This window comes from Serinus canaria, chromosome 10, assembly GCF_022539315.1.
Source record: "Serinus canaria isolate serCan28SL12 chromosome 10, serCan2020, whole genome shotgun sequence".
Classification (NCBI taxonomy): domain Eukaryota; kingdom Metazoa; phylum Chordata; class Aves; order Passeriformes; family Fringillidae; genus Serinus; species Serinus canaria.
In genome coordinates, this window is record NC_066324.1 from 8,395,244 (window position 1) to 8,421,656 (window position 26,413).

The following is a 26,413-nucleotide window of genomic DNA, read 5'->3' on the forward strand; positions in this document are numbered from 1 at the left end:
GCAGCAATAATGGCAATCGCTGCGCCAGACGGGGCCACGTCCGTTTGAGGAAAGATGATACTGTTTTGAAGCAATTTTTATAAATCCTACCCTGACAATCCAGCATGGAGAGATAGAAGAGAGCAAGCAGACAGCCCCGATTCCTCTCAGTCTTGGCAGCCTGCCTCGCTCCCCGAGTGCCACTTCATGCATAGCAAACGTAAATAATCCTGACGCGCCCCCCACCCCCCTAACCTTTGTGCTTCAGGAACACTGCTATATACCATCAAACTGACAGGGATTGCATGTTCTGTGGCAAAAAGAAAAACCCTGAGCGACAGCAGCAAGGCTGGGAATGTCAAATGAAAACTGCCACATTTATTTAGCTCCGTGATTCTCAAGACAATATACATAAATATCGTTTTACTATCCCCACCAGCTAAATGTTAAGAGCTATCTGCATCAGCCAGGGTCCTGCAGCTCCCCCAGCCTGGCTGATGAGCCTGTAATGATCAACTCCTGACTCAGGAGAGGCTGGCAAGGAACAAAGCACCAGCTCCTCTTGTTCCCAATGATACAGTACATTAAATAGTCTCCTCATCCTTTCCCACTGCAGCTGTAGCCAAAAGGGCAGTTTGGAGTGAAAGTGGGAGAGAATGGCTACATGAGGGATGAAAAGTGATCTGAGATGTAAGAAGTTTGGGGACACTCATTGCCTCAAGTCCTGAAAACCTTCAAAGCTTGCTTGCTTTTTCTACAGCAATTAGTTCCAGCAACTCCAGTGAGCCCACAAGGACAAAGCTTGGTGCGTGTCTGTGGCTGTGCTGGATGAGGGTTGTAGTTTGCATCCAAAATCTTGTCTTTCACTTTGCCCCCTCCTATTCTGAACTCTCACACAACAAAACCAAGTCCTTGTCTCTCAGCCCTTTGTTTCTGTACAGCTGCTAGTGCTGGCTCTGAAGCCTTTTCCCCATATGCCAGCCTTTCTGCACACAGTTGTTCACCTGCTAACATCCCCAGTGAAATACCTACAAGCCAAGCACCCCTTATTCCAGTGAATAAATCAAAGTTCAGACAGCAAGATCAAAAGCTAAGCCAATAGGTTAAGCTAAGCTAAGCTAATATATGCATTTAAAACGTATCAGATGCAGGTTCCAGGTTTCTGCTGTGACAAGCACTGGCTTCAGCGTGGCTTTGTTGATGTTGGTGGCAGGCTGTGCCATATGGCACAGTGCTGAGCCTAATGTGGTAGGTGAACTCAAGCAGCTTTGCAGACAAACCCAGACACAGCCCTGCCACACACAAAACCTGCCCCATTGCTTCGTTTTGTTGCTCTCCATGTGCTAATGGAAGTTCAGAAATGAAGAAGGGATTAAAACACTGACACAACAGAGATTGTAAAAGAAAAAGACAGATTTTCTCATCAGTTTTATTTCCCCAGAGGTCTGGAATGGCAGGACTCCCTCTTCCTGGTGTGAGGCAGCACAGCTGGCAGTGCTCAGAGCTGAGAGGACCTGGGGGACACTCCAACACCAACACCCATGCTGTCACCTCAATTTCTGCTTGCACCACCTTCAGGCACCCACGGACACCTCTTGTGTTTGCAGGGTGACTCAGTGTGATAAGGAAGGATGGAAGGCCAGCTCTGATCACCACTGTTTTACTGAGCAACCCAGCTTGCAAAGTGCTCCCAGCTGCCTTGCCCAGGCTGCAGCTCTCCTGCACACACGGGTGGGATGCCCAGCAGACCAACACCAGAGGGATCTTCAGCCCAGCCAGAGGGACCTTGGTTAACACAGAATGGAGAAGCACCAGGGAGCACAGGCCAGAGGGACTGTGTGTATCCCTCTTGCTCAGCTGCTAAGCCTATGCTCACCCCAGAGCCAGAGGGTTTAAATAGCTTCTGTGGCAGCAGAATGGAAACAGCACTGAACACAAGCACTCTGAGAAGAAAAGGTTCACAGGCACTGCAGGCATGGTTTTGTTCACAAAACCAGTTGTTGTTGAGGAAGCCTTAAGGTCTTTCCACTCTGGAGCTGGTCCTTGAGAATTTATGGATTTTTTTTAATGATGACACAGAGTAGTTTGGTGAAAATAAACACACTGATTTATTGATTGAGGGAAGAGTTAAACATGCATAGAAGAGGTGAGGTTGCATTGAAGAAGGAACACAAAAATTCTGACAGTTTGATTGATCCTGATTGGAAATATTGTGCTCTTATAACACAAGGACAGTGTGCAGAGGAAACTCACTTTCTTCTTCTGGATTTCCATGATTGTCTCGAGAAGCAGAAAACAACCAACCTTCCACCCCAAAATTTATTCCATCCATAAAACCTGCTCTCTGCAATTCTCAGCCTCTCTCATTTTTCACCATAGCACCACACAGTATTTTGAGACATTACGAATGGCTTATGTACAAAATTAGGGAACTTAAAGTAATTTTGAATATTATTTTACCGAAACAGAGCTGTCTCTGGATAAAGAACTCCTTGACCACATTTTAGACTACATTACAATCTTGTATTCAGATAAAGGAAAGAACATACCAAAGTTATGGACATCAACCTTTTTTTATTAGCAGACACTCCCTTTATTTTAAGACAACTGCAAGGAACCAAGTAAACAGTCAAAATTACTGCATACACTAAAATTAATTAAGGCTTTTTTCCCCCATAACCATTTTTCTTCAGCTTACTCTAACTTGTTTCCATCAATTTCTTGTTTTACTCATGGATACACACTATATTTAAGTACTAAGAACTTTTACCATTACAAGAATCTAATTCCAGAATGAATCAAGAACTGTCACTCCTAGACAGTTCACTTTTAAACCAGAATGTTAAAACTGTTAAGTATCAAGAAGCTTGTATCTCAAAAGTGTTATGAGGAGAAATGGTCCTTGCTGTAATAAACAGTCACTCATTCCAGTTTGTGTTGATTCTAGAATAAGAATTCACACCAGACATTTGCTAATTAGAAGCAAATCAACACAATCCTCACTACTATTACCACACTTACACTGGTATTGGAGGCTTTTCCCCCCAAGCACAAATAGTGTATTTTATTGGTCCCAAAGTATACATGACAATTAGAAAAAAACATGACTGATGGATATGACCCCTTTTTTGGTTGCTTGCTCTGGAGGTAGGTTGGTATCAAAACACTTTCAGCAGTCTTCATAAAGGATTTCATCTATTGGAACATCATTTTCTGTCACAGGCACTGATTCACAAATCTGTTCTCTAAAAGCCAAAGCAATCGTGTAAGGCTTTCCACGGGGATGTTTCATACATCTTTCAAGATAGGTATCATAATATCCTTTCCCTCTTCCCAATCTGTTGCCTTTTTTGTCAAACCCAAGGCCTGGCATGAAGATAAGGTCAAGACCTCCTGCAGAAAAATGAAATAAGCATTAGTGGATGCCCTGTGGATTTCCTGATGGCTTGACTACAACCACATAACTTCAGACATTTGCAAGAACACAAGCTTTGTGTTTTGTAAAATGCTTCCCTTTCTTTGATCAGATGAAAAATACTTTGAATACTAAACCTGTAAATTTACATTTTCATCTATCAATTGCATACTAGTTCAGCTGAAAAATAATTAGATCTTGAAAAGCTGGATGGGAAAAAAAGCCCAGCATTTTAACAAATTTATTTTATCATTTTAACCCCGCACTTCCAAATACAAATTATTATGACTCTAAATCAGACAGAGACTGAACTCAAGGAAATTAAATGCAGGAGGAATCAGAAAATCAAATGAACTTCAACATCAGACACAAAAATAGAAAAGGAAAAAAAGGATGAAAAGAAGATGTGTAAGAGAGAGGGGAGACATCTTGACACCACTGTAAGATGACATGAACCTTCTCTTGACCTTCCAAACCCAAAAATCCTTGAATACAATATATTCTGAAAGTGGTATTTGCCCTCCTATATCAAGATCAAGATTTGAAGGCTTGTCCCTTCATGATGTCAGGCTCCTTATGTCCCAAGAGATTTTCTTTCTTTCTTGGCCTCCAGGAATTTTCTCTGTTGTTCCAGCAGCACACACAGGCATTCTGCTTGCCTGCCCTAAATAACCCTCCTTCCAGAATTCTTGTGAGATTGCACTTGATTGGAACTCAAAATCAGTTTAAAAGCTGAAAGAAGGTGCATAAGCTGCTAATGACCTGGACTGGCTGGTGAAACTCCAACAGAAGACCTCACCAACCAGCTCCAGATAAAAAGGTACGAGGTTTTGCTTTGTTCATGCTCTGTCAGGGGATGTGGACAGGCACCACGCCAGGGAGCCAGCTCCAGTTTACACTTGGCTGCACACTTGATTCAGGAGCTGATTCACATCACTGAATCTGCCTGCCACGAGCAGTGACCACCAGGCACGGAGGCTGCTGCACATCCCTGTCACTTCTGCAAGGCTGGCACGTTCAGTGTGAGAAGGCTTGCACAGACATCCTCCAAACAAATGAGCTGGCCTGGCCTGGTGCTGACTCCTGAACCCAGGAACATCCCACTTACTCCTTTCACAAAGCAAAGAAAGTCTTTTATTTCTTGCTGCTGTAGCAGACAGACACTTAAGGAGAGAGGGGCAGGGAGTGGAAAGGCAGCAAGGACTAAAAGACAGCTGACACGAGTCTGGAAAGAAAGAAAGAAAATAGAGTCTCAGTCCACTGCTTCTGCCTTCTTACAGGAACAGTGCTTAGCCTTGAGCAGCTTTTCTGTGACCAGACTCTGCTCATTCAGCAGAGCTTGGACCTGGTCAGGTATTTTTCTGCTTTTTCCATGTCCACACCTAATCCTTCCTGCCATTTTGGGCTGAGCTGCCTTTAGTACAACTGAGGGATGACGTCCGTCACTGAAGGAGATGTGTGGGAGCATGTACTGGAAAAGCCAGAGCAAAGCAGGAGGGGGTTTTTCAGTTTAGAGGGAATCCCATCCGAGATCACATATCAACTCCAAACTCTGCCTGGAAGAGTTCACATCAGACCAACTCATTTGCACACTTCCCAGGGTCCTGGAGATTTCCTTCAACTCTTCATTGTTCAGACAAGAGTCACTGACACGAATATTCATGTCATCCATCATGATCTGATGTCTTAAGTAGAACATTGATATAAAATATGCAAGGCAGCACAGTGCAAAATGCTTAGAGAACATCAGTCTTGCAAACCCAGCATCGTACAGTCAAGAAGCACAGCTTTTCCAAGGAGGTCAGGGGAGTAAGGGGAGAGAATCAGCCAAAGCACAGACCACAGAATAATACTGGTTTGATTAAAAAGGAGTCAGGGTGTTTTACCACACTGCAGTCAACTTTTGATTCAGAGGACAGTGAAATAGCAAATGGCAAACAAAGAGAAAAAGAGGCCCAAAGGCAGAATTATGGTTTCCCTGAAAAGAGATGTCATTTTCATGGTATCATCACGCACATCATATTGGACACACCACATCACATCCCTTCAATTTGCTCTTGTCAATTGTCAGACCTATGGACTAGGACCTAGCAACCAGCCTACCTGCTAGCAAGATCAGGAATACATTCTGCAGCTCAAATCCTCCCCAAGTTACTCCTACTTATCTTCTCCACAGCCTGCCTCACATCAGCCTTGTGGAGATGTTCAGGTGGCCCAGAAACCAGTAAGTACCAATCAGTCATGATGCACAGAACTAAACACACTCTGCCTCACAGTCTGCTTCAGCCGTTTTCACTCCAGGTGCCTCTCAAGACAAAAAGCAGGAAACATTTGCAGTCTGCTGCTGGCAGGAAGAATGCACACAGGGGGCAAATCTGCAGAGCAAAAAGGTGCCATTTCTCCTTACAGTTGTGTTAGAGACATGAAGAAGACAAGTCAGGGGAAACACTAGGGAAAAAGGGAAATGGCAAAAACAGTGAAGGGAAGAACTATATTTTCTGTGGAGTTTAACTGATATCATCAGGCACCTCAAGGAATTTAGGTGTATTAAAGCACTGCTTTCCTCTGGGTTCTCTGAAGAAACAGGGACTCTTTTAACAAGTTGGCTCCTCTATAATCACAGGGGTTTTATGCTGAAGAACTCAAACAAGCTAATGAAAATCTCAATATGAAGAATTATGCTGTAAATACTGTAATAGTTACCCTTATATTTTTCTTCTGTGGAGCACAGCAATACTGACTGCCTTGCTCTGATTCACAACATGTGCTCTGATATTCATGCAACTCACACTGCACAAGGTTGAAGTAAAATGTCTTTCAAGACTTTTGGTAGAAAAAATGACACAACTAACCCTGCAAGAAGCCCAAGGGCAGCTCGAGCAGCATTAGTCCCAAATCCTGTATCAGGATCTAGAATGGATGGCAGTGAGCTGCATGGAGTAAATGTTTCCCTGACATGTAACTTGGGGAGGAAAAAAAGCTCTTGTGGTTCTGTGGCAGTGTGGGGGAAGAGCTGTCACAGGAAGAGAGGTGACACACAGATGAGACCAAGATTGCAGACACTTAAGATTGTTATCAGCACTGAGGGTACATCAACAGGATGGCAGCTGAGGATAAGAACATGCCCCTTGTGGAATGGGGTCCTCACGCTCCCCAGCTCTCCCAGCCCTGCAGGACGACTGTCTGCCACTCAGGAACGTGGATTGCTCTGCCCTCACATCCTACAGCCCACTGTGTGAAATGGCATCCTTGTCCCTGAGAAGACAGAGCAGGTACTTGAAAATCAAACACCACATCAGGTGTTTTACTGCCTCATCAAACATGTTAAGGGAAGTCTCACATTTGACATCTGCCCATCCCCTTCTAATGTCCACTTTCTTCCATGTGTCTGTAGACATTAACTGCTGGTTCTTGGATCCCCAAGGGTCCTGTGACCACATGCCAGGAGCTCAGGAAAGCACATCCACAGTCAAGAGAGTTTTGTTACAGGCGAGCCCTGCTTCTCCTGGAAAACTTGCATGTGGTCTGCAAATTGCTGAAAACACTGTCTCAAGCAACAACATTTTGCTCCAGCTTCTATGTAGAGAATATCCATGGTTCTTGCACACTTTAAGCTCCTGGGTATACCAGTAAGGTTAGTAATTATGATGACAGTCACCTAATATTCAGTGTATCTATGGCATAAGCTCTTGTGGCTACAGCTGCTCCAAATGTGTAGCACCATGCATGAAATAACAACCCTGACTTATCTATCAGTGTGGGCACACAGCCATGCTGACACGGCCACACAGGCTTCATTTATACTGCTAAATGCAGCACAGCCAGAAAACAAATTGATTTACAGGATCACAGGTGTTCAATACCTTAATTGTCAGCAGTGTCTGGCACTGCCAGACCAGGTGACACCCATGACTGCTCCAGGGGACAAGACTGCTATGTGCAGTAAAGGCAGAAGGGTACAGGTCTGACTCTTCCAGATAAAAGAAGAGAGGCCAAGTTCAGTGTAGTGTGGACAGGATCTATCTGTGTCACTTAGCCCTGTGTTGTTTGGCAGTGTAGATGCAGCCACAGCTTCTGAACCTGTCCTGTGGGTGTACAGGCACACTCTGTTTGCACTGACACCCTCACAATGATGTAGACATACCTTATGTCACAGAGGAGTGAAATGAATAGCCCAGGGACTCAAGAAATGAAACGTGAGGCAAAACTACATTCAAGAGGCAGGTGTGCAAGCTGCACATGCCCTGACACAGCCAGCAGACCAAAGCATTAGCACCCCCCTGAGTGTTTTAAATAAGAATACACAGTTTCGTTTCCTCTAGGCAGCCGCAGTGAACCTCAGTTTGGCAGTGCATTTCTCATTACCTTTCATGATGCTATCAGGTTTGATTTGTTCCCCAGGGAAGGATTTTCTCCTTGCACCTCATTACCTCTCTTCTCCTTAATCTGATGTTCCTATTTGAAATGCCAGCCGGCATTTTCAGAAGTGTTCTTGACAATGGTTAATTATAGAAGGGTCCATCAAACTGCACAGATACAGGTCATGTAAAGACTGCTGGGGACTTGTTCTGCCCTCAGAAGGAGCAGCCAGCATGGCCTCTCTCCTCCCAGCTTCGGAGGGGCTCCACCAGCCCGTTGTCACCCGCTGTGAGGGGTCATTCATCTCCCCCTGCACAGCTTGACGGTCCTAATGGAAGCTGAAACTGAAATACTCTGTCATCCCACTTCTCATCCCTTGCTGCCACTTGCTTTGTGGGCACAGCAAAGCACCTGGGACCCATCAAAGTGGGAGCTAGGACTCTTTTGATCCTCTCCTCAAAGGCACTGACAGAGGATGGGGCAGAGGCTGGGCTGCAGCAGCTCCTGTGTGCCTGTGAAGAACGGCAACGTGCTCACACAAACCATGCTCACAGCAGACACTGTCTGAGCCTACAGGAGGTCAACAGTGATCAGCTCCATGTCACTGCTGCTGCTCCTCACAGCAGCAGCTGTGCACTCTGAGCTTCCCCTGAAGCACAGAAGTGTGTGCATTGTTTACTCCATCACCACAAGGATGGCTGGATCCTCACAATCTGGTACCTCAGGCAAGAATGAGTTTTCCAGTGGTTGGTTTTGCTCCACACAGACCTCTCTTGTGCTTTGCTCAGATGTAAATGATTTCATAAGGTGCAGGAGCAGAAGAACTAGGCCAAGAACAGCTTTCTGTTTAAAGGAGTGTTCATGTTGCTGTCATACCATAAACAATGTCAGATCTGTGCAGAACGTCTGCTGAGCTCACAAGTAATTGAAAGCTGTTGATTACAAGGAATTTGGTAAACTTATAAATTACTTTGGTCCTTTTCTGACCTAGGAAAGACCACAAAGGATTAAAAGGCAAACCCTGTTTCAGGAAAACCTTACTTTTCAGAATGAAGAGTGCAGTAACCATCTGCTGCCTCCATATCTGCTATCCTAGCAGAGAGAAAAAAAATAACTCCATTACTTGATCCCTAATATCCAAGTATCAGTCTTAGTGATACACAGGGTATGAGCCAATGAATTGGAATAACTCAGAAATTTCTAGTTAAGGACAGAGTCATCACTGCAACTTTAATTACTGTCAACATTAGCATAGTTAGGTCTTTTGGGTAGGTGTTTGCTTTCAACACATACTCTATAGAGCACAGATCACCATCCTGTTCTGTATTTACACAGCACCTAACACTGTGGTCTGAGTTAATCACCAGATCTCGGGGAAAATAATCCACAAAAGTATTTCACTTATGCTGCAGCAAAACAAATCCCTTCCCTTTTATGGTTTCTCCTAGAACATCCTGGGTGCCCCAGCACCACTCCTGAGGTTACCAACGCTTACTGTTGCCTTCCAGATAAAAAGGTTTCTGCCCTTTGGAAAAAACCTGCCCTGGGTTTTGAGCACACCGTCTCTGCTCTTACTTGTCTCTTGGTATAAGATCAAAAAAGGAAATGTCAGATCTGTTCACTACAGACCTAATCCAGACCCTACTGAGATGCATGGTTACCAAAGGGCTGGGATTGCTTCCAGAGGAAACAAGCCCTTTCCCCCACAAACCCCTGGAGAAGACAGACACTGTTACATGCCCAAGGAGGCAAAAACATTTTCCTTTGCTGCAACTCATAAACATTTGAAAAAAAAGGGCATTCATCCAAACCCAATGAGGTGCACATCCAGTAACTCAGAGGATTGTAGACATAAACAGCAATATGGCTTGCCTTGACCCAAGCCAAGGCAAAATACAAATACAATATTGCTAAAATACAAATACAATCCTTTAAAAAGAAAGGAAAGTTTTAACTGATAATTCTTATTTGCTTACATGATACACTGTCAGAAGCTCAGTGTGAATTCTCATCTCCTTGGAAACTCAAGTTCCAACATGAAGGACCACATCCTCAGTTGCTCCAGATTGACATTGCCCCATTGACTTCTCTCTGCACCCACCTTGGGAACTACATGAAAAATATCCTGTATTACTGACACAAGTTTGAGAAGAATGAATTCTTTTCTCTTGTAGACATGTGGTGTTGGTTGTTCATAAAAAGCTCTCCTTGAGTTCTCATTTTGTAGCCTCCTTAAGATCCCAAACAGATACCTAACAGGACTAAAAGTTGTGTTTCATATTAGAGTAAAAAACCAGCTCATTTTAAACTGCACTCAGTAGCTTTTCCTCCAGATGTTTCCCCTGTGAGAGCACCTTTAATTGTGCACTACCACATCAGCAGGACACATTGTTTTCTACCTATTCACAGACACTTGTTGTCACAGAATCACAGAATACTCTGAATTGAAAGGGACCCACAAGGATTATTGAGCCCAACTCTTAAGTGAGCAACCCAGACAGGGATTGAACACACAACCTTGCCATCACAGCCACCATGCTCTGACCAACTGAGCTCATCTCAGGGTGCTGCTTCAGAAGGAGCCAAAGGAGATACCCACTTTAACCCAGCTCAGGAATCAAAAGTCAAAGTAGCCAAATCTCACAGGCTCCATCCATGGCTTCCTGCTATGGGACACACCATTAAGTCCTCAAAGCCTCAACTCCTCCAGGGAGCAGTGCTCTGAACACCAGGGGTAATTGCTTTATTTTCATTCTTGTGTATGGGAATTGAAGGCAGCAGGGAGGTTCTGTCTCCTTTTGTGCTCCAAAGAACATTTTGCACCCCCATACCCCACCTTTCACAGCCATACAGATGCCAAGCAGACTATCTCCTCTGCAATCCTGCCTCTGGCATGACACAGACAGCTTCTGTTATTACTTCTATAAAATATTTTGCAGAAAATAGAACCATCAGCAGAATCTACAAACAAGCACTGAGCAACTCAGCGTTTATCTGTCTGCTCATCCATGTCAGTGCTTTGTGTCAGCATGAAACATTGGTCTTCACAGTTCACACTTGCCCTGCTGAACTACAGCATAATAAAATATTTATCTGCCTCCCTGAGAAGTTACATGATAGCCATCACTCATAAAGGTTTAAAACAACTGAGTGGCAGCCACTTGCCCGTTATTAAACCTCAAAAAAACGTAATAAAGCTGCTTGATCAGCTCCTCTGCTACTGAGCTGTGCTCAAGGAAATACCTCTGATTTTGAATTAAACCAAAATCTTGCAGGTTTAGTGCCAATGCATATGAGAAGCTAAGTGCAGTGAACATCAGCTAAAGTTTGTCAGCCCTGCTCAAACAAACCTATCCTGCTCCACAGATAAATGTCCTTTCATGTTGCACCAGAGAAGCTACTGTACAAGGCTAAGACTTGTGTCTCACAATGTGGAAATGCTGTGTGAGGCTATAACCATAACACTCATTTCCCCTGAGGTTTAACTTACAGTAAGATGGGGTCTAGAGTCTCAGTTTCAGAGCTCCACCTAAAAGAAAATTTGAAAAGTATTTTTCTTTTTCACTATTATTCACTGACCCTGTGTAAGACCTGTAAATAAAACATGATCACTCAATGCCACCCACAAAATGTCTGGTTTTGCAAATTCAGAGTAAAGGAAAAAAATAGCTTAGGACTTCCCAGTCATCAGTCTGTGAAAAATGACTTAATCTGTTTCTGATATTCATATATGGTGAGTACAGTTTGATTGGGAAAACATGGGCAATCAAAAATGTTTGGTTCCAAGGCTTGCACCTGGATTCTCCTGTGATTTTAAACCACCAAAATACTCTGAAACCAGATGTACCAAGGAGAAATTCCAAAGAGAGGAGAAATGGCATTAGAGCCACTTTACAGCACATCAACATATCTTGTTAAATCAGCAAATGCTGACTACAAATCTGCTCCTTTAGAGAAACTCACAAGGCATTGATGCTTGAACTGTTTATGTGGGAATACGGCTGCATCCTAAAATACAAGGATCTTTGTGTTTTTATGGGAATTTCTTTATGGTCTCATCAGCTACACTTCCATGGTGTTTGCCTGAGCATTCATTTGAATACTCCCACTGGATACACATGCATGTCTTCACTCTTGGTCCTCTTTTGCATACTTCTGTCTGGGTATTTTAAAGTCAAAATAAGATGGAGGTGAATCATCTGGGGTTTTTTCAATACTTTATGCATCACTACCAATATTTCTAATACCCTTTGACTCACTCAGCAGATAGCCTACCATAAAATACTCAGAATTACTCACTAAATATAAACAGGTGAGACAACAACTTCCAAGCCAGTGGCAAACCTGGCTCCTGTAAGGAGTGACACCACTTGATGGGAATATCAGGCTGCTTACAGGCAGGGTTTATTGTACATGCAGAGTCAGCTGGCTGGGAGGTGATGGCACCTTCACAGTTGCTGTCAAATGTGTTAACACCACAACAGCTGAGAAATCCTGCTTCTTCCACCACAAGATTTTATTTTATCTTTTTAAGCTTGCACAGTTTAAAAATCCAGTTCTCCCTGGAATCCTAACCCTCCCTCACTTCAAACCCCAATTTTTATGGGAAATTAGGCTGGAGCATTTGCTCTCCTCTGTGTGTGAGAGCAATGGCTGGATGAGATTTTAATTATAGGAAAGCAGCCGAAATGACACCAATATTCCATGGTAAATGTATGGAATGCTGACACCTGCCGGCAAAAGGCTTCATGTCACTCCTGGTCAGGAATCTGCCCTCATCCACATCCCAAAAACTCATTCCCATCCCATATGCACAACAGCCAGCCCAAGCAGGGACTGAATTCAGCATGACAACGAACATGAAGATGCAGAGCTATCCTTACACCATGAAACAGCAGCATGAGTCTCCTGCTACCTGAAAGACAGTGGCTCTGGGCCAGTCCAAGGAGTTTCCCACCATCCAGGGGAATAATGTGTATTTTGAATCTCAACAAAACCAGCAGGGATTAACTGTGCCAAAAAACCAAATCTTTTGTAGCTGGAAAAGTGCTGACCTGATTTAATAGCCCACTAAGCTGACAGTACACCAATCCTAGGAAAAAGAAAGGGGAAAAAAAGTCACAAATTTCTGCCAGATTCATGAGCAGAATCTGCTCAGCAGCAAGTACCAGAGACGGTACCTGGGATGAAGGGATGAGGGGAGCACAGAGCTGGGCACAAGGAAAAGGCAGCAGGACTTTCCTCTCTGGCAGCAAGGAGGGTTGAGCTGTCTCACCAAAGCACATCTTCAACCCCCATTCCCCACACAGGTGGGCAGCAGGGAAATCTTCCTCTGCTCTCCCCAGAGTGTGTGCACAGAGATGAGCTTGGTGCTGGGTCTTCCCTTCCAAAACATGAAAATAAAGGGAGACAAAGATGTCTATTTGGATAATTACTGCAGCCAGAGATATTTGCACATTGGCATTACTCCTGCATGAGTTATACAGACTCCTGCCACACTCCAGAAATGAATTTCACCTCTTATCTACCTTTCAAAGACTCCTGTCTCTAGGAAACTGCATGAAAAAAAATGACAATGCTACTGTTCACACTCACTGGAGCAAAATTAGCCCTTTGAAACAGAACCCTTGAGAGTCACTTGCAGTAACTTCAAGGCCCTTGCCCATGTTGCTTTCACGTCTCTTCAAACTTTAATTGATTACAGCAGAAGTAATCTTTTCAGTTGTTTTGATGAGTTTTCTGCAAGAAGGCAAATGTGGATGTGACACTTAAGATGATTACAAGGAAAAACAGTCTTTTAAAGCCTTAATGATCTTTATGGGAGCAAAAAGCTGTAGTGTTCCAGAGCTCTCAGCCTTTCAGGTTCACTGCAGGACACCCTGGCATGGGTGATATTAAATTAAACCACACGGTGCTTGTGGTTTAGTCTGCACAAGGGAGATTCAGGACAGAAGGACACCAAAGGGCATTACAAAGCAACACCATATAAACACATGCACTTTTGCATTTCAGAGCATTTTTTTAAAAACCTGGAAGAAAAAGTCTCTGTATTGTGTCATACTTGTTTCTGAACAGAAGCACTGGGAAAAACTCTGCCTTCACTTAGCAAAGTTCTGCCTTCACTTAGCAAATTAAGTGTTGATTATTGAGCTGTTTCAGAGAGTTCTGGAAGCTGGTGCAGACCTCAAGGGAAGGGCTGAGACCAGTTCCAGGCGAGAAAAACTCCAGTGCCAGGATGGAGTCACACATCTTTCAGCTGAAGGCTGGAATGCAGAAAAACCCTGAGGAAAAAACCTGTTATCACCTGAAATGTTTTATCTCCAAGGAAGCATTTTCCTAGCTCTACCTGTTCAGGAACATGCAGGATGAAATAACACAAAATTATTTTATAGATCTTTACTAGTGGAACAGGCCTTTTGTAATGATGTGTCATTGTGGAATACTGGTGTGGAAACCACTGAGAGATCTGCCCAGTGAGCTGACCTGAAAAGCAGTGTTATGGTTTATACAGAAAGATTTAACATCTCCAGTGCCAGTACATGCATTTCACAGTATTTCTTTACCTGGGCATAAAATTTTCTCCCATGCATCTTTTTTTCCAGAATAACATCAGAGAGATTGTAAATGTTGAAAGAGCAATGGCTGGAACTCCTACAGAAAAGCTTCACTACAAGAAAAATAAAACAGTTGAAGTTTGATAGAAAAGACTACAATAGTACTCATACTACAGGTGCAACTAAACAATGAATAATAAAAAGAATGTAACTCAAACATTCTTATTCACTTCTCATCATAGAAAAATGAAGTATCCCTTGAACTGAAAGCAGCAAATTTAAAATGAATACAAGGAACATAATACTTCACATGTCGCAGGAGCATAATCTAATATTAACATAATAAGGAACATAATATTTCACATTACAACTAACTAACCAGTACAACTCACAGCTGTTGGAAGGCAGCAGAGCCAAGGGCTTAATACAAATAAAATTAGATGCTTAGAGGAATGCTCCAAATGCCTGCTGGAAAGAGAAACCAGAACCTGCTTGTAAGGCAATAACCTGGGGACTGCAGCTGCAGAGGTAGGAAGATCCTTCAGTTATTGCTACACAGCTCCAAGTTGTGAGATTTCCTGACTCTTGTAAAACATGTGATGCAGTATTGCATGTCCACATTCTGCACTGTGAGGAGAAGGATCCTCTCTCCACAGCAAAATTCATGACCAGAATGTTAATGCCTCATTTGCACTGAATTTTGTTCTTCTTTTGCATATCAAAAATACTATGGATCATTGTCTCCAAACAGAAGTTCATTCCAAACTTTAAATCATTTCATTAAAAAATAAATTACATTAGCAGCTAAGCCTCGATTTTCAATTTTGCATTGTGCCATGCTCTCAGGTTTTCTTTTTATGACCAGTGTAAAAAGATTTTAAATTATAATATATCCCTTGACATATTTTGTACTGCAAGTTTTAATCAAGTCTCCCAGAGGAAAAGAAAATCTAATAGTACCTTCAATCACTTTACAATCTTGTTTGGGGTATTTTTTTTTTTGGTTTTTTTTTTCCTAAGCAGAAACATTTTACATCTCTGCTTTTCACATACCCATATTTCATTTATTCTTGATACATTCCTATCTGCATATAGCTCATTTAAATATTGCCAGCTACCTCTGAGCATTGTTTACTACATATCTTTTTTCAGAATGATTAGCATCATTTTGTATGGTCCCATTATGCCTTCATGGACAGCTGAAGTAGGATAATAGACCTTCTCTATGCTTCAAGCCACAGTATTTTCTACTCACAAGTGTTTTTTTATTTCTAAACTCTAATGTGCCTCATCTTTCAAAATCCTCTCACTTCTGGTGCATGTTTTTGGGGGGAGGGGTGGGGGAGGAACCCATTATCCTTTTTTAAAATCCCATTTTATTTTGCAGTTCTAAGTCAAACCTATTCCTCTTAAGACTGTGCTGCCATCAATTCAGTCACACTTCTCAGAACTGTGCTAAAATTTGGAATAACTAAAAATACTGATGGCATCACAAGGCCATCAGTCCTGGCAGCAAAAGCAGAATCTTTGAATGCATGAATAAATAGCAGGAATTTAAAACAGGTGAAAAAGAGTTTCTGCAGACAAAAATGCTTCTGCAGGGCAAATCCTGATGGCAAAGTTTCAAACAGGGGTAATGGTCACTCAGGAATAACTTCAAACTACCCCAGGTTTGGAACTGTAGCCTAGAGGTAGCCAGAAGTTTCCTTGCAAGAGAATCATGTTCCCTAGAATAAAACCCTTATAAACTAAATGCCACCACACAGGTAATCTGTCCCTGTCTGTTTCTGCTACCAGCAGGTTGTTGTAATTTATGCTACAGCAAGTCTCACAGTGTTCTGGAAGTTAAAAGGGCAGAAAGATAAAACTACCTAAACCTTAAAAGCCAGCATTCAAAAGGTTATATGAAAACAAAGCTGCAAGAAGTTGCTCCTAGACATATGTTAGTACTTCCTTATTTTATTTCAAATTTGAATATTTTCTTTTTATTAACAATAAATTTTTTACCATCATTGAAAGCATTGATTATCCAGTTAATATTGCACCAATTATCTTGAAGTTACAACACAAATGACGTGACCAGTAGGCCACCGAAGTTTTCAGTGCTGAAAATGCCAGAAGTCTCCAAACTGAATTACAAACTACAACTCAAGTTCTTAATACATTCATTTCTTAAAGCAAAAATGCATTATGCTGTAGTTGAGTAGCAGCAGATCATTCAGCATTCCTACATATAAGATGCTATACTGTCAAATGCTGACATTTTTCAGCTTGGGTACTTGTGCCAAACTGAGATGGGAGCAGGGGGGGGTTATGTTTGTTTTACTCCTGCAAAATGGTTCACTGGTTTCCAAGATCACAGCTAGTTAAAAAAAAAAATAAATAAATAAAAGAAAAAGGAGAGGAACTCTGTTGCTCCATGCCTTGTAGCAAGAACTTGAAATCTTACTCGTAGCACCCTCACTGGTGGTGATGTGGCTTCAGCACTGTTCAAACCCATTTGAGCCAGGCTTCTGCAATGCTGCAAATGTGTGAAAAGCTGCCATTGGCACAGGCTTAGGAGAGACTGTCAGGGTGAGTTCTGGGGCTCTCTGAAGATGCCCCCCTCTCTGTACCCCTACTGGAGTCACATCTGCATGGTGGCCCCACAACTCTCTCTAGGAACCTGTGCCACAGGGAACGTTCCCTCCATCCTGGCTCCTCATTCCCCCCTCCCCACACACGTGGCACTGATCTGGCCACAAGGTTAACTGGATCCACTCATGTGGGTTCAAAAAACCCCAACAAAACCGGGAGAAGGGAAAGAAGGGAAATAATCTTCACCCAGAGCAGCAGGTTGATCCAGCTCACCAGAGAGAGGCTGGAATAGGCTGGAAACACAAGGAGGGAAAACTCCTTAAGCCAGTATTGGTGCACAGATGGAGCATGTGGAGCTGCAGGCTCAGCTCCTCCTGCCAGACCCATCTCAGTTGTGAAGACTCCAAAGGACTTTCATTTCACTGGCTGCTGCTATTCCTGCTGTCTGGGGCAAGACTGGGAACTGAAACATGGAAGGAAATGATGACTTGAAGTTTCACTGCGACTTTCTTTGCCATGAAACCCATTTTCACACCCCCTCACCATCAGCTTCCTTCAGTTGCATCAGTCCAAACCTGTGTGGTGGTTCTGTCTGACAAGAAACTTCTGCTGGTGCTGGGTTGCTCCAAACCAAGACTGGTTTCTCAGTAGAGATCCCAACATAGCTGCAGGGCCATCTGTGCTGGCACAGGAGAGGATGGGTGGGGACCAAGAGGAGGAGAAAGGGCAGCAGCTTATTTAATCAGGCAGTGCCCAAAAGAAACAATCACAAAAGTATGTCTTTTGTACTATTTAGTGGGGAAAGTACTATAAAACAAGTTTTTTAAAGCCAAGGCAAAAGAGAAAGGAGCCAGCACAGTGGGAAAGGAAATGAGTAAATTGGGATGGAGAATCTTGTATGTCTGGAAGCAGACAAGTGAAAGAAGACAAAACACATGATCTCCTCCCTTTTGGCAGGGACAAGATATTTATGCTGGCCCAGCTGCCCCTGAAATGACAGCCTGGGACTGAGAGCAGGAGGAAGTGGGGAATACAGAGAAGGACACTTGAGGAGGGAGTTTCAGAGAAGCTGGGCAAAGAGCAGAAGGATGGAAAGTGATATTAGAGTGGTAGAGAAAGTAAAGCTTGAAAAAGGAGGTTTAATTCAAGGCTGACACAAATCTGGGAAATTATTGTTTTTGGAGGAAACAGAGAAGAAAACTTAATGTTGGAAAAACAAGCATAAGAGTCTGTATTCACTGGGGGCAGCTCCTCTGCACAACCCAGGCTGCAACAGGATCCTGAGCCTCTGCTGCTGCTTCTCCATCAGGAAATACCACTTAATATCTTTAAGTCACTGAATGGTGCGGTGATGAAGAGCCCATACAGAAATGCAGATCTCCATCCTGAGGTTTGAATAATGCACAGTAAAGAGACCTGCAGCTCTAACCTGGGCAGGGAGAAAGCAAACCACTGAGCAGATACTCATTAGAACAGACATTAACAGCAAGCAGAGTTCATCTTCTACCTCTTTGAAAGAGCCCAGATCATTTCACCTGGGTTCATCTCTGAGGGAGTTCACACCTGAGGGACAAGGACCATGTAATAATGTACTGTGACACCAGGGCAGAATTGACAGAGATTAAGAGGCTGAATTAAGCCTGCACACATAATCCCATTTCTTGCATTTCCTAGAAAAGCACGTCCCAATCCATTAGAGTAAGCAGATTCAGAGCCATCATTTCTAATAACACTTCTTTTTTTGGCCAAGAAGACTATTTAGGCCAAACCTCCTTCTTTCCATCATGCAGGTGAATGTTAGAAAAGTTGTTTATAATTTATTGCACACCTTCAGCTACCAGTCAGTAGTTAAGTTATGAACACTGAAGCATATTTGCTCAGGTCCAAGCCTTCCACCTGGGATCCCTGGCCACATGCCTCCCTTCAAAGAAGCTTCCAAGAATTTACCATATGGAAAAACTCAACCTAGTCTTTTTATCTTTTTTTTTTTTCTTGTGTCCCAGTAAGAATAATCTCCTTTTCAGAAAAATAATTTAGCTTTTCTCTCATAGTTCTCAGAGCGGGTCTAGGTAATAATAAATAACATTACAAATGAGGAAACCCATGTCCAGCTCAGTGAATCACAACACCTCCCTAAACCACACTGAAAATGAAGCTGCTGGCAAAATGTTTTTTAAACTTCTGTAGGAGTACTGATAAAAAGCAAACACGGAGTACGGTTTTATCTGATTTACTCCTTCCAAAGTTGTGCAAGGTTTCTATACTTCTGTAAACAAATACTGCAACCTGCCTGGACTTTCATCAGCAGTATTACCTTGGGCAAAACCCAGGTATACCTCTGATGGGCAAGGATAAAAATGGGAATTGGTATCTATTAGGAAAACGTACCACTGGCTTGCTCCAGAAGTTGTCTAAGTCTTTTCAGCAGATACAGCTGGAAATGAACCAAGTCATGCACCTACACACACCCCTACTCCAAAATATCTGAACTTCTTCCACCTTTGTTCTTTCTGTTATTGTGTCCATACAGCCTAACAAAAGCAACTTTTCACATGCCAATGAGACACCTACACATGGTAGAGAAGATGACAGACTTTCTCCTACCACAAAAGCAGTGATCTTTGTTTATGCCAACACGGTGCAATGTGAGTACTGCCAAGACGAAAAGAGGCAAACCCTGGTCCAACAGAAAAAAGGATCATCTCCAAAAGGAGGTTTTGTGTCTATTCAACACTGCCCATGAGTGCTACCAAAGACTGGGAAACTCTATGCAAAAATTACACCTACTCTTATATTTGAGCTATTCTTAACAGTAACTATGTCTGACGTTTTAAGGACTGTGTGAATTTAAGTTTTTTGTCATGCAAAATGAATACACTCAGAAATGACATGGCTTATTTATGTACCTGCAGGCTATTTCTTGGAAATTACATAGTAATTTATGCCAGCCATGGGAACATTACTAATGTAACACCATGTTATCTCCTTTTAACAATGTAAATGCCTCAGATCACCAAAGTATTTGATAACATCTCTAAGATAAATGCACTATCCATGTGTCATTCCAACAATGGAGGATGGATGTAGCAGCAAGGCAATTTGCATTCTTGCAAATGTACCAAAGTTCAAAAAATATAATAGGTGACAAAAAATATAGCAAAAGGAGTATAAAGACATATTGGGATAAAGTGTGTGTTTCTGTGGGGACAAATTGGAAGTGTGTATATGGTGCTGCAACAGTGGAAGAAAACTAAACTAATTCTCTAATTTACAAAAACCATTCAGGATAAAGGACCGAGGTTTGACTTCCAATCCAAATGGCATTATTCCAAAATTACTGTACAAACAGTACAAACAGACTAATACAGAGTTTCAGGCAGAACAAGTCTGACATGGACATACATCAGTTCTTACAGCTGGTCTCTTGGCACCTCTCTGTAGAGCACAGGAGCTCTTCTGGCATTGCTCTCTTCCCACAGCCTGGTGCAGAGAAGGAAGCAGCAGCTCCAAAACTAGCCAGGTACCAAAGTGTGTTCCTGCCTTCCCCATCTTCACTGTCTGGCACCCAGGTACATCTCAGTGCACTCTATACCTGGAAGTCCTTGCTCCCATCATACCTCAAATTGTGTGTTTACTCTGTGATGTCTACAACAGACTGGCTACGTTCAATTAACAGCAGCTCACCAGTAGTACAAAGGCTTGTCCAGAGTGCCCCAACTAAGCTCAGTCAACAGAACTCTGGATATTTTTAATTACCTTCAAAAGTCCCTAAATCCCACCAATATACACAATTTTTTGACAAAAATTGGAAAAACATCAAACAAGGCTAAATATGAAATGTAAAGAAAATGATTGTATAAGGCAGTGAAATCCCTTGCTATCTAAAATGCAAACACAGAAGGGATTCTGAATTAGGAAAGCGGTAATGACCGAAAATAAAAGAGAAACAAACATGGTGAAGCGTTCTGGAAAAGTACATTGGCATCTCACAGCAAATACAAGCCCAAGTTCAATCCAATAGAGTCATAGAAATGTTATGTTCCTTTACCAAGCACTAAAAAGCTGGCAAGTCTGTGAGGTGTGAAAGCTGTCTGCATCGTGAATTTCAACCAGGAGAAAATCTTCCCAGGCTGAGGTTTAAAGCATGAGTTCAACGTGAGTTTTCCATTAATTAGATTAAAAATTTCTGCAGATGTTTCAAGAAGACATTAAAGTGTTTACAAAAAGAATGCAAATAATGAATGCAAATACACAAAAAGTAAGCTTGTTTACAAGTAGGAGTTGGGGAATTTTGGGTTAAGAGAGAGGTTATTTGGGGAACAAAACACACACACAAGTTTGATCTTAATTAACTTGTACCTTCTCAACCCTATGAAGAATTCAGAGTCTGAGACAGCATTATAAGGTCAAAATAAAAATGTGAGAAAATGGTGCTAGAAAAGACTGCAGGCCAAGAAAGTCCTTTTATTTTCAGTCTAAGGTCTCAGTCCAGAGAGCTGTTCTACAAGGGCAGGCTCCATATCAGCACTGTGGTTCATCCATGCAACACAATTTGCAGGATCAAAGATTTCAGAAAATTCTCAGTCTATGGGCATCACCTGAGAAGCTCCTGACCTTTCAGGCAGCACAAACCAAAGTCTTCAGAGTACATCTTAAACCTGTGAACCCCTGTGACTTTCAATGGCAGCTTAAGCTACCCCCAGCTACCCCTCCTTCCTTTACAAGTCCCTGCATGATGCTGGCTGAGACTGTGCTGAGGATGTTCATGGGTCAGACCAAGAAGATGATTTATGTGGAGAGCTGAGTTTTCCTTCAGCTGGATCAGTGCAGTTGTGCTCCTGGTCTGCTGGCATGTCATTGGGGTGGCACAGGGTAGAGAAAAACAGGCAAGAGAAAGGAGCATCTCTCTACAATGTATAAAAACAAGGTGTAACATTCCATTTCAGTCTTGCTATCAAAGTATTTCCTGCCTCCAGGCTACTCCTGCTCAACAATCCCATGATGCGGCAAGAAAATACTCACCACCAGCAAGAGCTTCCTCTCTGCCAGTGTCATCATCACTGGGCTGAAGAATGTTCCAGGATGTCAAAGCAAGTGAAGACATGTCTTCAGCTGATGATAACTTCAGCATGTCCATGTAATTGCTCTCAGGTTTGTAACGGGGGATGAAACACTCCTTGCCTTGCTTAAAAATGTCCTTAATGATTTCTTCTGTCTGGACTTCATCTGGCATGCTCAGGAAGATTGCAATTCTTTTGGATTCTTGGTACTTGGGATGGTCAATAACCTACATGGGAAATTGACACAACTGTTTTATGAAAAGTTTTTTGAAAGATCAACTTACTTTCATTGAACACAAAACTGAAGCAAAACATTCATTGAAAAGGGTAAAGATACAAACTTTGATGCATCATAAACAGAATAAACTGACTTTGTTGCCTACTCCAACATTTCTACCATCAGCAAAATCGAAATAGGCAAATTTTTGCATCTAGTGAACTAAAGACTGCAACACTGGTTTGGGCCAGCCAAAAACAATTTTGCAGACAACCTTCCAATCCCCTAAAGATCTGTTCCATACCGTGCAGACATCCTCAAATGCCCAACAAACACCACTGCAGAAAGATCCAGCAGGCCAGAACTGCCAGCTTATGCAAGCCAAGAGGGTTTAGCATTCCTGTTCTTCCATCCTTTTTACAGGCTGCATCTCTCATCTGGGCCCAGGCAGAGTGGGAAGCGCCTCAATGATAATAGCTCAAAGGAAAATCAGCACCAGAGCAGATGACTGAGGAGCACAAAGTCTTCCAAGAACATACCCCTCTTTCTTTTGTCAACCTGAATGTCTTCCCTCCAGCAGGATGAGATACATGACTTCAAACATCACCTGCTTCTAACAGGTGATCTTATTACTGCACATTTTTCAAAGCTCGAAGGAAAGATGGCCTTGCCATTTTTTGCTTTTTATGAGACTCTGTGCTGGGTTTATAAAAGGCTGAATATAGGACGGAAAATAAAAAATGCTTATATGGTGAAAAAGTGTTAGCAGACTCATACCTCACTTGTCTCTGCCCATTCCAGACTGAATTCCACATTAAAATTTGAAAGGAGGCTTTTAAAAGCTTGTCTTCTCATTCTCTAGCACCTTATATATTTTGTCACTTCCATCTGGACAAAACAAATATAAATGCGTCCCCACTCATTTAAATGTGATTTACTCTAACTCTACACACTTAGACAAAAATCTGTTAAAAATGTCAGACAATTGAGAAACTCTCTACTGTCTACAGAAGAGAGATCACCAGATGCCCTGCACAGTGTTTGTATAACTGCAGGGTAACTCACTCTTATGAGCTTTAGCCTTTGCCCTGGCCTGGTTTGGAGATACAAACGCCCCCATCTGAGTCAAGATATGGTTCCCACTACATTTTTTATTTTCTTTCCATCACAGCAGTTAAAAACCCAAGTGAAATATTCATAAGACAGATGGAATTTTGTAAGGGAAAAAAAAATAAACACTCCAGACAAAATGATGGTGAGTGTGTTGCTTGGCCACAGAAACATCTCAATTCCAAACTGTACTTTATTTCCTTTTCTATCTGCTTAACCCTACACATGGATTTTTCCACAGGATTAAGCTCTCAAAAGATCAGAATTTCCATGGTAGCTTTTGCTGCAAAAAACAGACTGTTTAGTCCAACTGCAGACTCCAGAAAACAGCTGTGGCTCATGTTGAGGGCCTCCAGAGCCAAAAGCTCTCATGGGTTTGGTGAAGAGAGAAACTGAGACACTGAGACACTTTAAACAAGGGCTGTGTGCTCTGGGCACCACACAGATCCCATCTCTGCTGTATCCAGTAACACATTAATCAGGCTGTATAAGAACAAAAATGAGGTTGAAGATGTAAAGCCACATGTGAGCAGGAAGACACAATTTCAGATGTTCTCAGAATTGTGTAGATGCTCCTGCTATGACTCGGAGCAGTTTCTGAGAAGACTGAAAAAATTTCCACACTTAACAAATATTATCTGTCCTTTGTTCACCAGCTGATGGCAATTTTTTCAGAATCAGAGCATGCAAATAGCATGACTTTAATCATGAACATAAGCATTAAAAAAGAATAATCACCTAGAAGCTAATTAAATACTGGTGGTTAGGTCAGCCTGTGAAGCTATTTCATTTTGAATTTAAAGATTATTTTGAAATGAGATTTTTCCACTAAAAATATTACTCAGGTGTTATAAAATAACCTGCTCACTTTAATTAGCTACAAGCACTGATGTATGTTACAAAGCCACATTTTTGGCCTTATATAATTCCAAATATTTTCTCAGCCTTTTCCAAAATTTCTCTGTGCCTGCTGTATTAGCCACCCCCCATAAGGAAGCCAACTATACTTTCTGCCACTTACACAGAGCCACTCTGTCTCAAGCAAGCTCAAGATTTTCAATTTGTGTCAGATTAGGAAAAGGGCAAGATAATTTCAATTTATGTCATATTTCCTGATGCCTTCTTTTAAGCAAAACAAAGGCTGTATCTTTTAGAGTGCTCTCACCAGAAGAAATGAGTGCTGTGTTCCTGTGTTTATCAGCAGCAGTTAGACAAAGGCTGAGGGCTCCTAAAAATTCATGGGCTAGGTGCTTAAAAGTTGGCTGAGGACTCTGAATTTTTGAAGGGAATGCATACCAGTATTTGCTAAAATTTAAGAGATTTAACTCTAGGATGTATGATTACTAAAATGCATTATCATGAGAGCAGGACACTACATATAGATATGTTTTTAAAAACATTCCCAAGAAAAAAAAAAGGGTTATATAAATTCCAGTTAAAACTTCCTACAACTTAAAAGTTTCTGTGCTGCCACATCCCACTCATGAAGTGGCTACACATTAGTAGTAAATGAAGTCTATAAAATGATTTGAGAGCCTCTGGCAGGAAAATAACCATATAAATGTAGATCATCTAGAAGTACCCGCTGGTGCTGCAAAAAAAATGAGGACTGTGCTCTATTACATCCAGTGACTGCAAAATAAAATTTTATTATGTTTATTAAAATGATAAAATACATCTATATAAAAACTGTGTAATCCAAACACAAACAGGACATTTCAAAAGTACATACCCATATCACTCTGTGCTAAGATACCAGTTAGGCAAACCCTGCTTGATATCTTTTAGAGTGTGAAAATTATATTAGAAATAAAATTGTGTGGAAGAAACACCGCTGAAGATACAGAAGGGAGATGACAGTACATAAAACAAGAGGCCAAATCAGGCGGTGGCTGGGTTTTGTATGTATGGCCAGAGCCAGGCTGGTGTGAAATGTCTGAGATAAACACCTGCCACCACCCCCGAGGAGCCCTGCTTGGGGCGGGCGGCACTCTGACGATATTGTCCCCAAAATCCAGCTTTGAGGCTGGACCAAATGATTTTCTAAGGTCATTCTCAACCTGACCACCCACGGGAGAAGTGTCCCCAGCAGCCAGGGCTGGTGTGTGACCACTCATGGGAGGAGTCTGACCACCCACGGGAGAAGTGTCCCGAGCAGCCAGGGCTGGTGTGTGACCACGGCTCCAGGGAGAAGTGTCCCCAGCACCCAGGGCGATGTGTGACCCCGGCTCCAGCGTGAAGTGTCCCCAGCACCCAGGGCGATGTGTGACCACCCACGGGAGAAGTGTCCCCAGCACCCACGATGTGTGACCAGGGCTCCAGGGTGAAGTGTCCCCAGCACCCCGAGTTGGTATGACCACCCACGGGAGAAGTGTCCCCAGCACCCAGGGCGATGTGTGACCAGGGCTCCAGGGTGAAGTGTCCCCAGCACCCCCGCTTTAGCCGCCAGCAGCTCCTGTCAATCCGGCGCCACCAGCCCCGCTCCCCGGCGCTGCCGAGGAAGAGCGGAGGGAAGGCTCCGAGGCGGAGCTCACCCCCGCTCGGCGGAAGGGCCCCCGAGTCACGGTTTCGATCACCGGCAGGGCCTGGAAAGTCCCGGCCGCGCTCCCCGGCGAGCCGGGCCCGGCCCTGGCCGTGCCGGGTGTCCGCACCCACCTTGCGCCCGAGCAGGCGGGACTGGCGCTGCTTCTCGGCCGCGCCGAGCGCCCGCAGGCGCTGCCGCAGCTCCGCCCGCAGCTGCCGCTTGGCCGCCCTCAGCGCCGCCGCCATCGCGCCGCCGTCCCCGGCCCGCTCCATGCGCCAGTGCGCCGGGCGGGCCCGCGGCGGGGCCGGGCAGGGCCGCGAGGGCGGCCCGGCACCGCCCGCTCCGAGCCCGGGTGGCACCGGCCCCGCCGTGCGGAACGGCTCCTGCCAACACCAGCGTGGTGGGGTTTTTTGGTGGGTTTTTGGATTTTTTTTTTTTTTTTTTGGTGGGTTTTTTCCCCCCCAGGCGCAGATCGCAATGAATTTCCCCTTCTCTAATTTCGCTGCAGGAAGGGAAAGTACACTTGGGCGGGATGCTCCAGCCCCTACGTGTGCCAAGCAGTTTGGTGTCCCTGTGGCGGCCCGCGGTGGCCGGGCGCTCTGGGGGATGGTGTGACGG

At 43.3% G+C, this 26,413-nt stretch overlaps 1 protein-coding gene across 2 annotated transcripts; it reads right to left on the bottom strand.

The window, feature by feature from the left end:
- Nucleotides 1–2,063: 2,063 nt before the first annotated feature.
- On the bottom strand, nucleotides 2,064–26,089 carry MTHFS (methenyltetrahydrofolate synthetase). Of its 2 annotated transcripts, XM_030228563.2 has the most exons (4): nucleotides 25,927–26,089; nucleotides 21,907–22,171; nucleotides 14,317–14,420; nucleotides 3,247–3,372 (listed from the first exon to the last, which is right to left on the bottom strand). In XM_030228563.2, exons 1-4 carry the CDS (start codon nucleotides 26,065–26,067, stop codon nucleotides 3,268–3,270), a joined length of 615 nt encoding a protein of 204 aa, XP_030084423.2. In that variant the 5' UTR covers nucleotides 26,068–26,089; the 3' UTR covers nucleotides 3,247–3,267. The 2 variants fall into 2 exon arrangements, with proteins under 2 accessions (XP_030084422.1, XP_030084423.2); XM_030228562.2 differs by lacking the exon at nucleotides 14,317–14,420 and having other exon boundaries at nucleotides 2,064–3,372.
- Nucleotides 26,090–26,413: the final 324 nt, after the last annotated feature.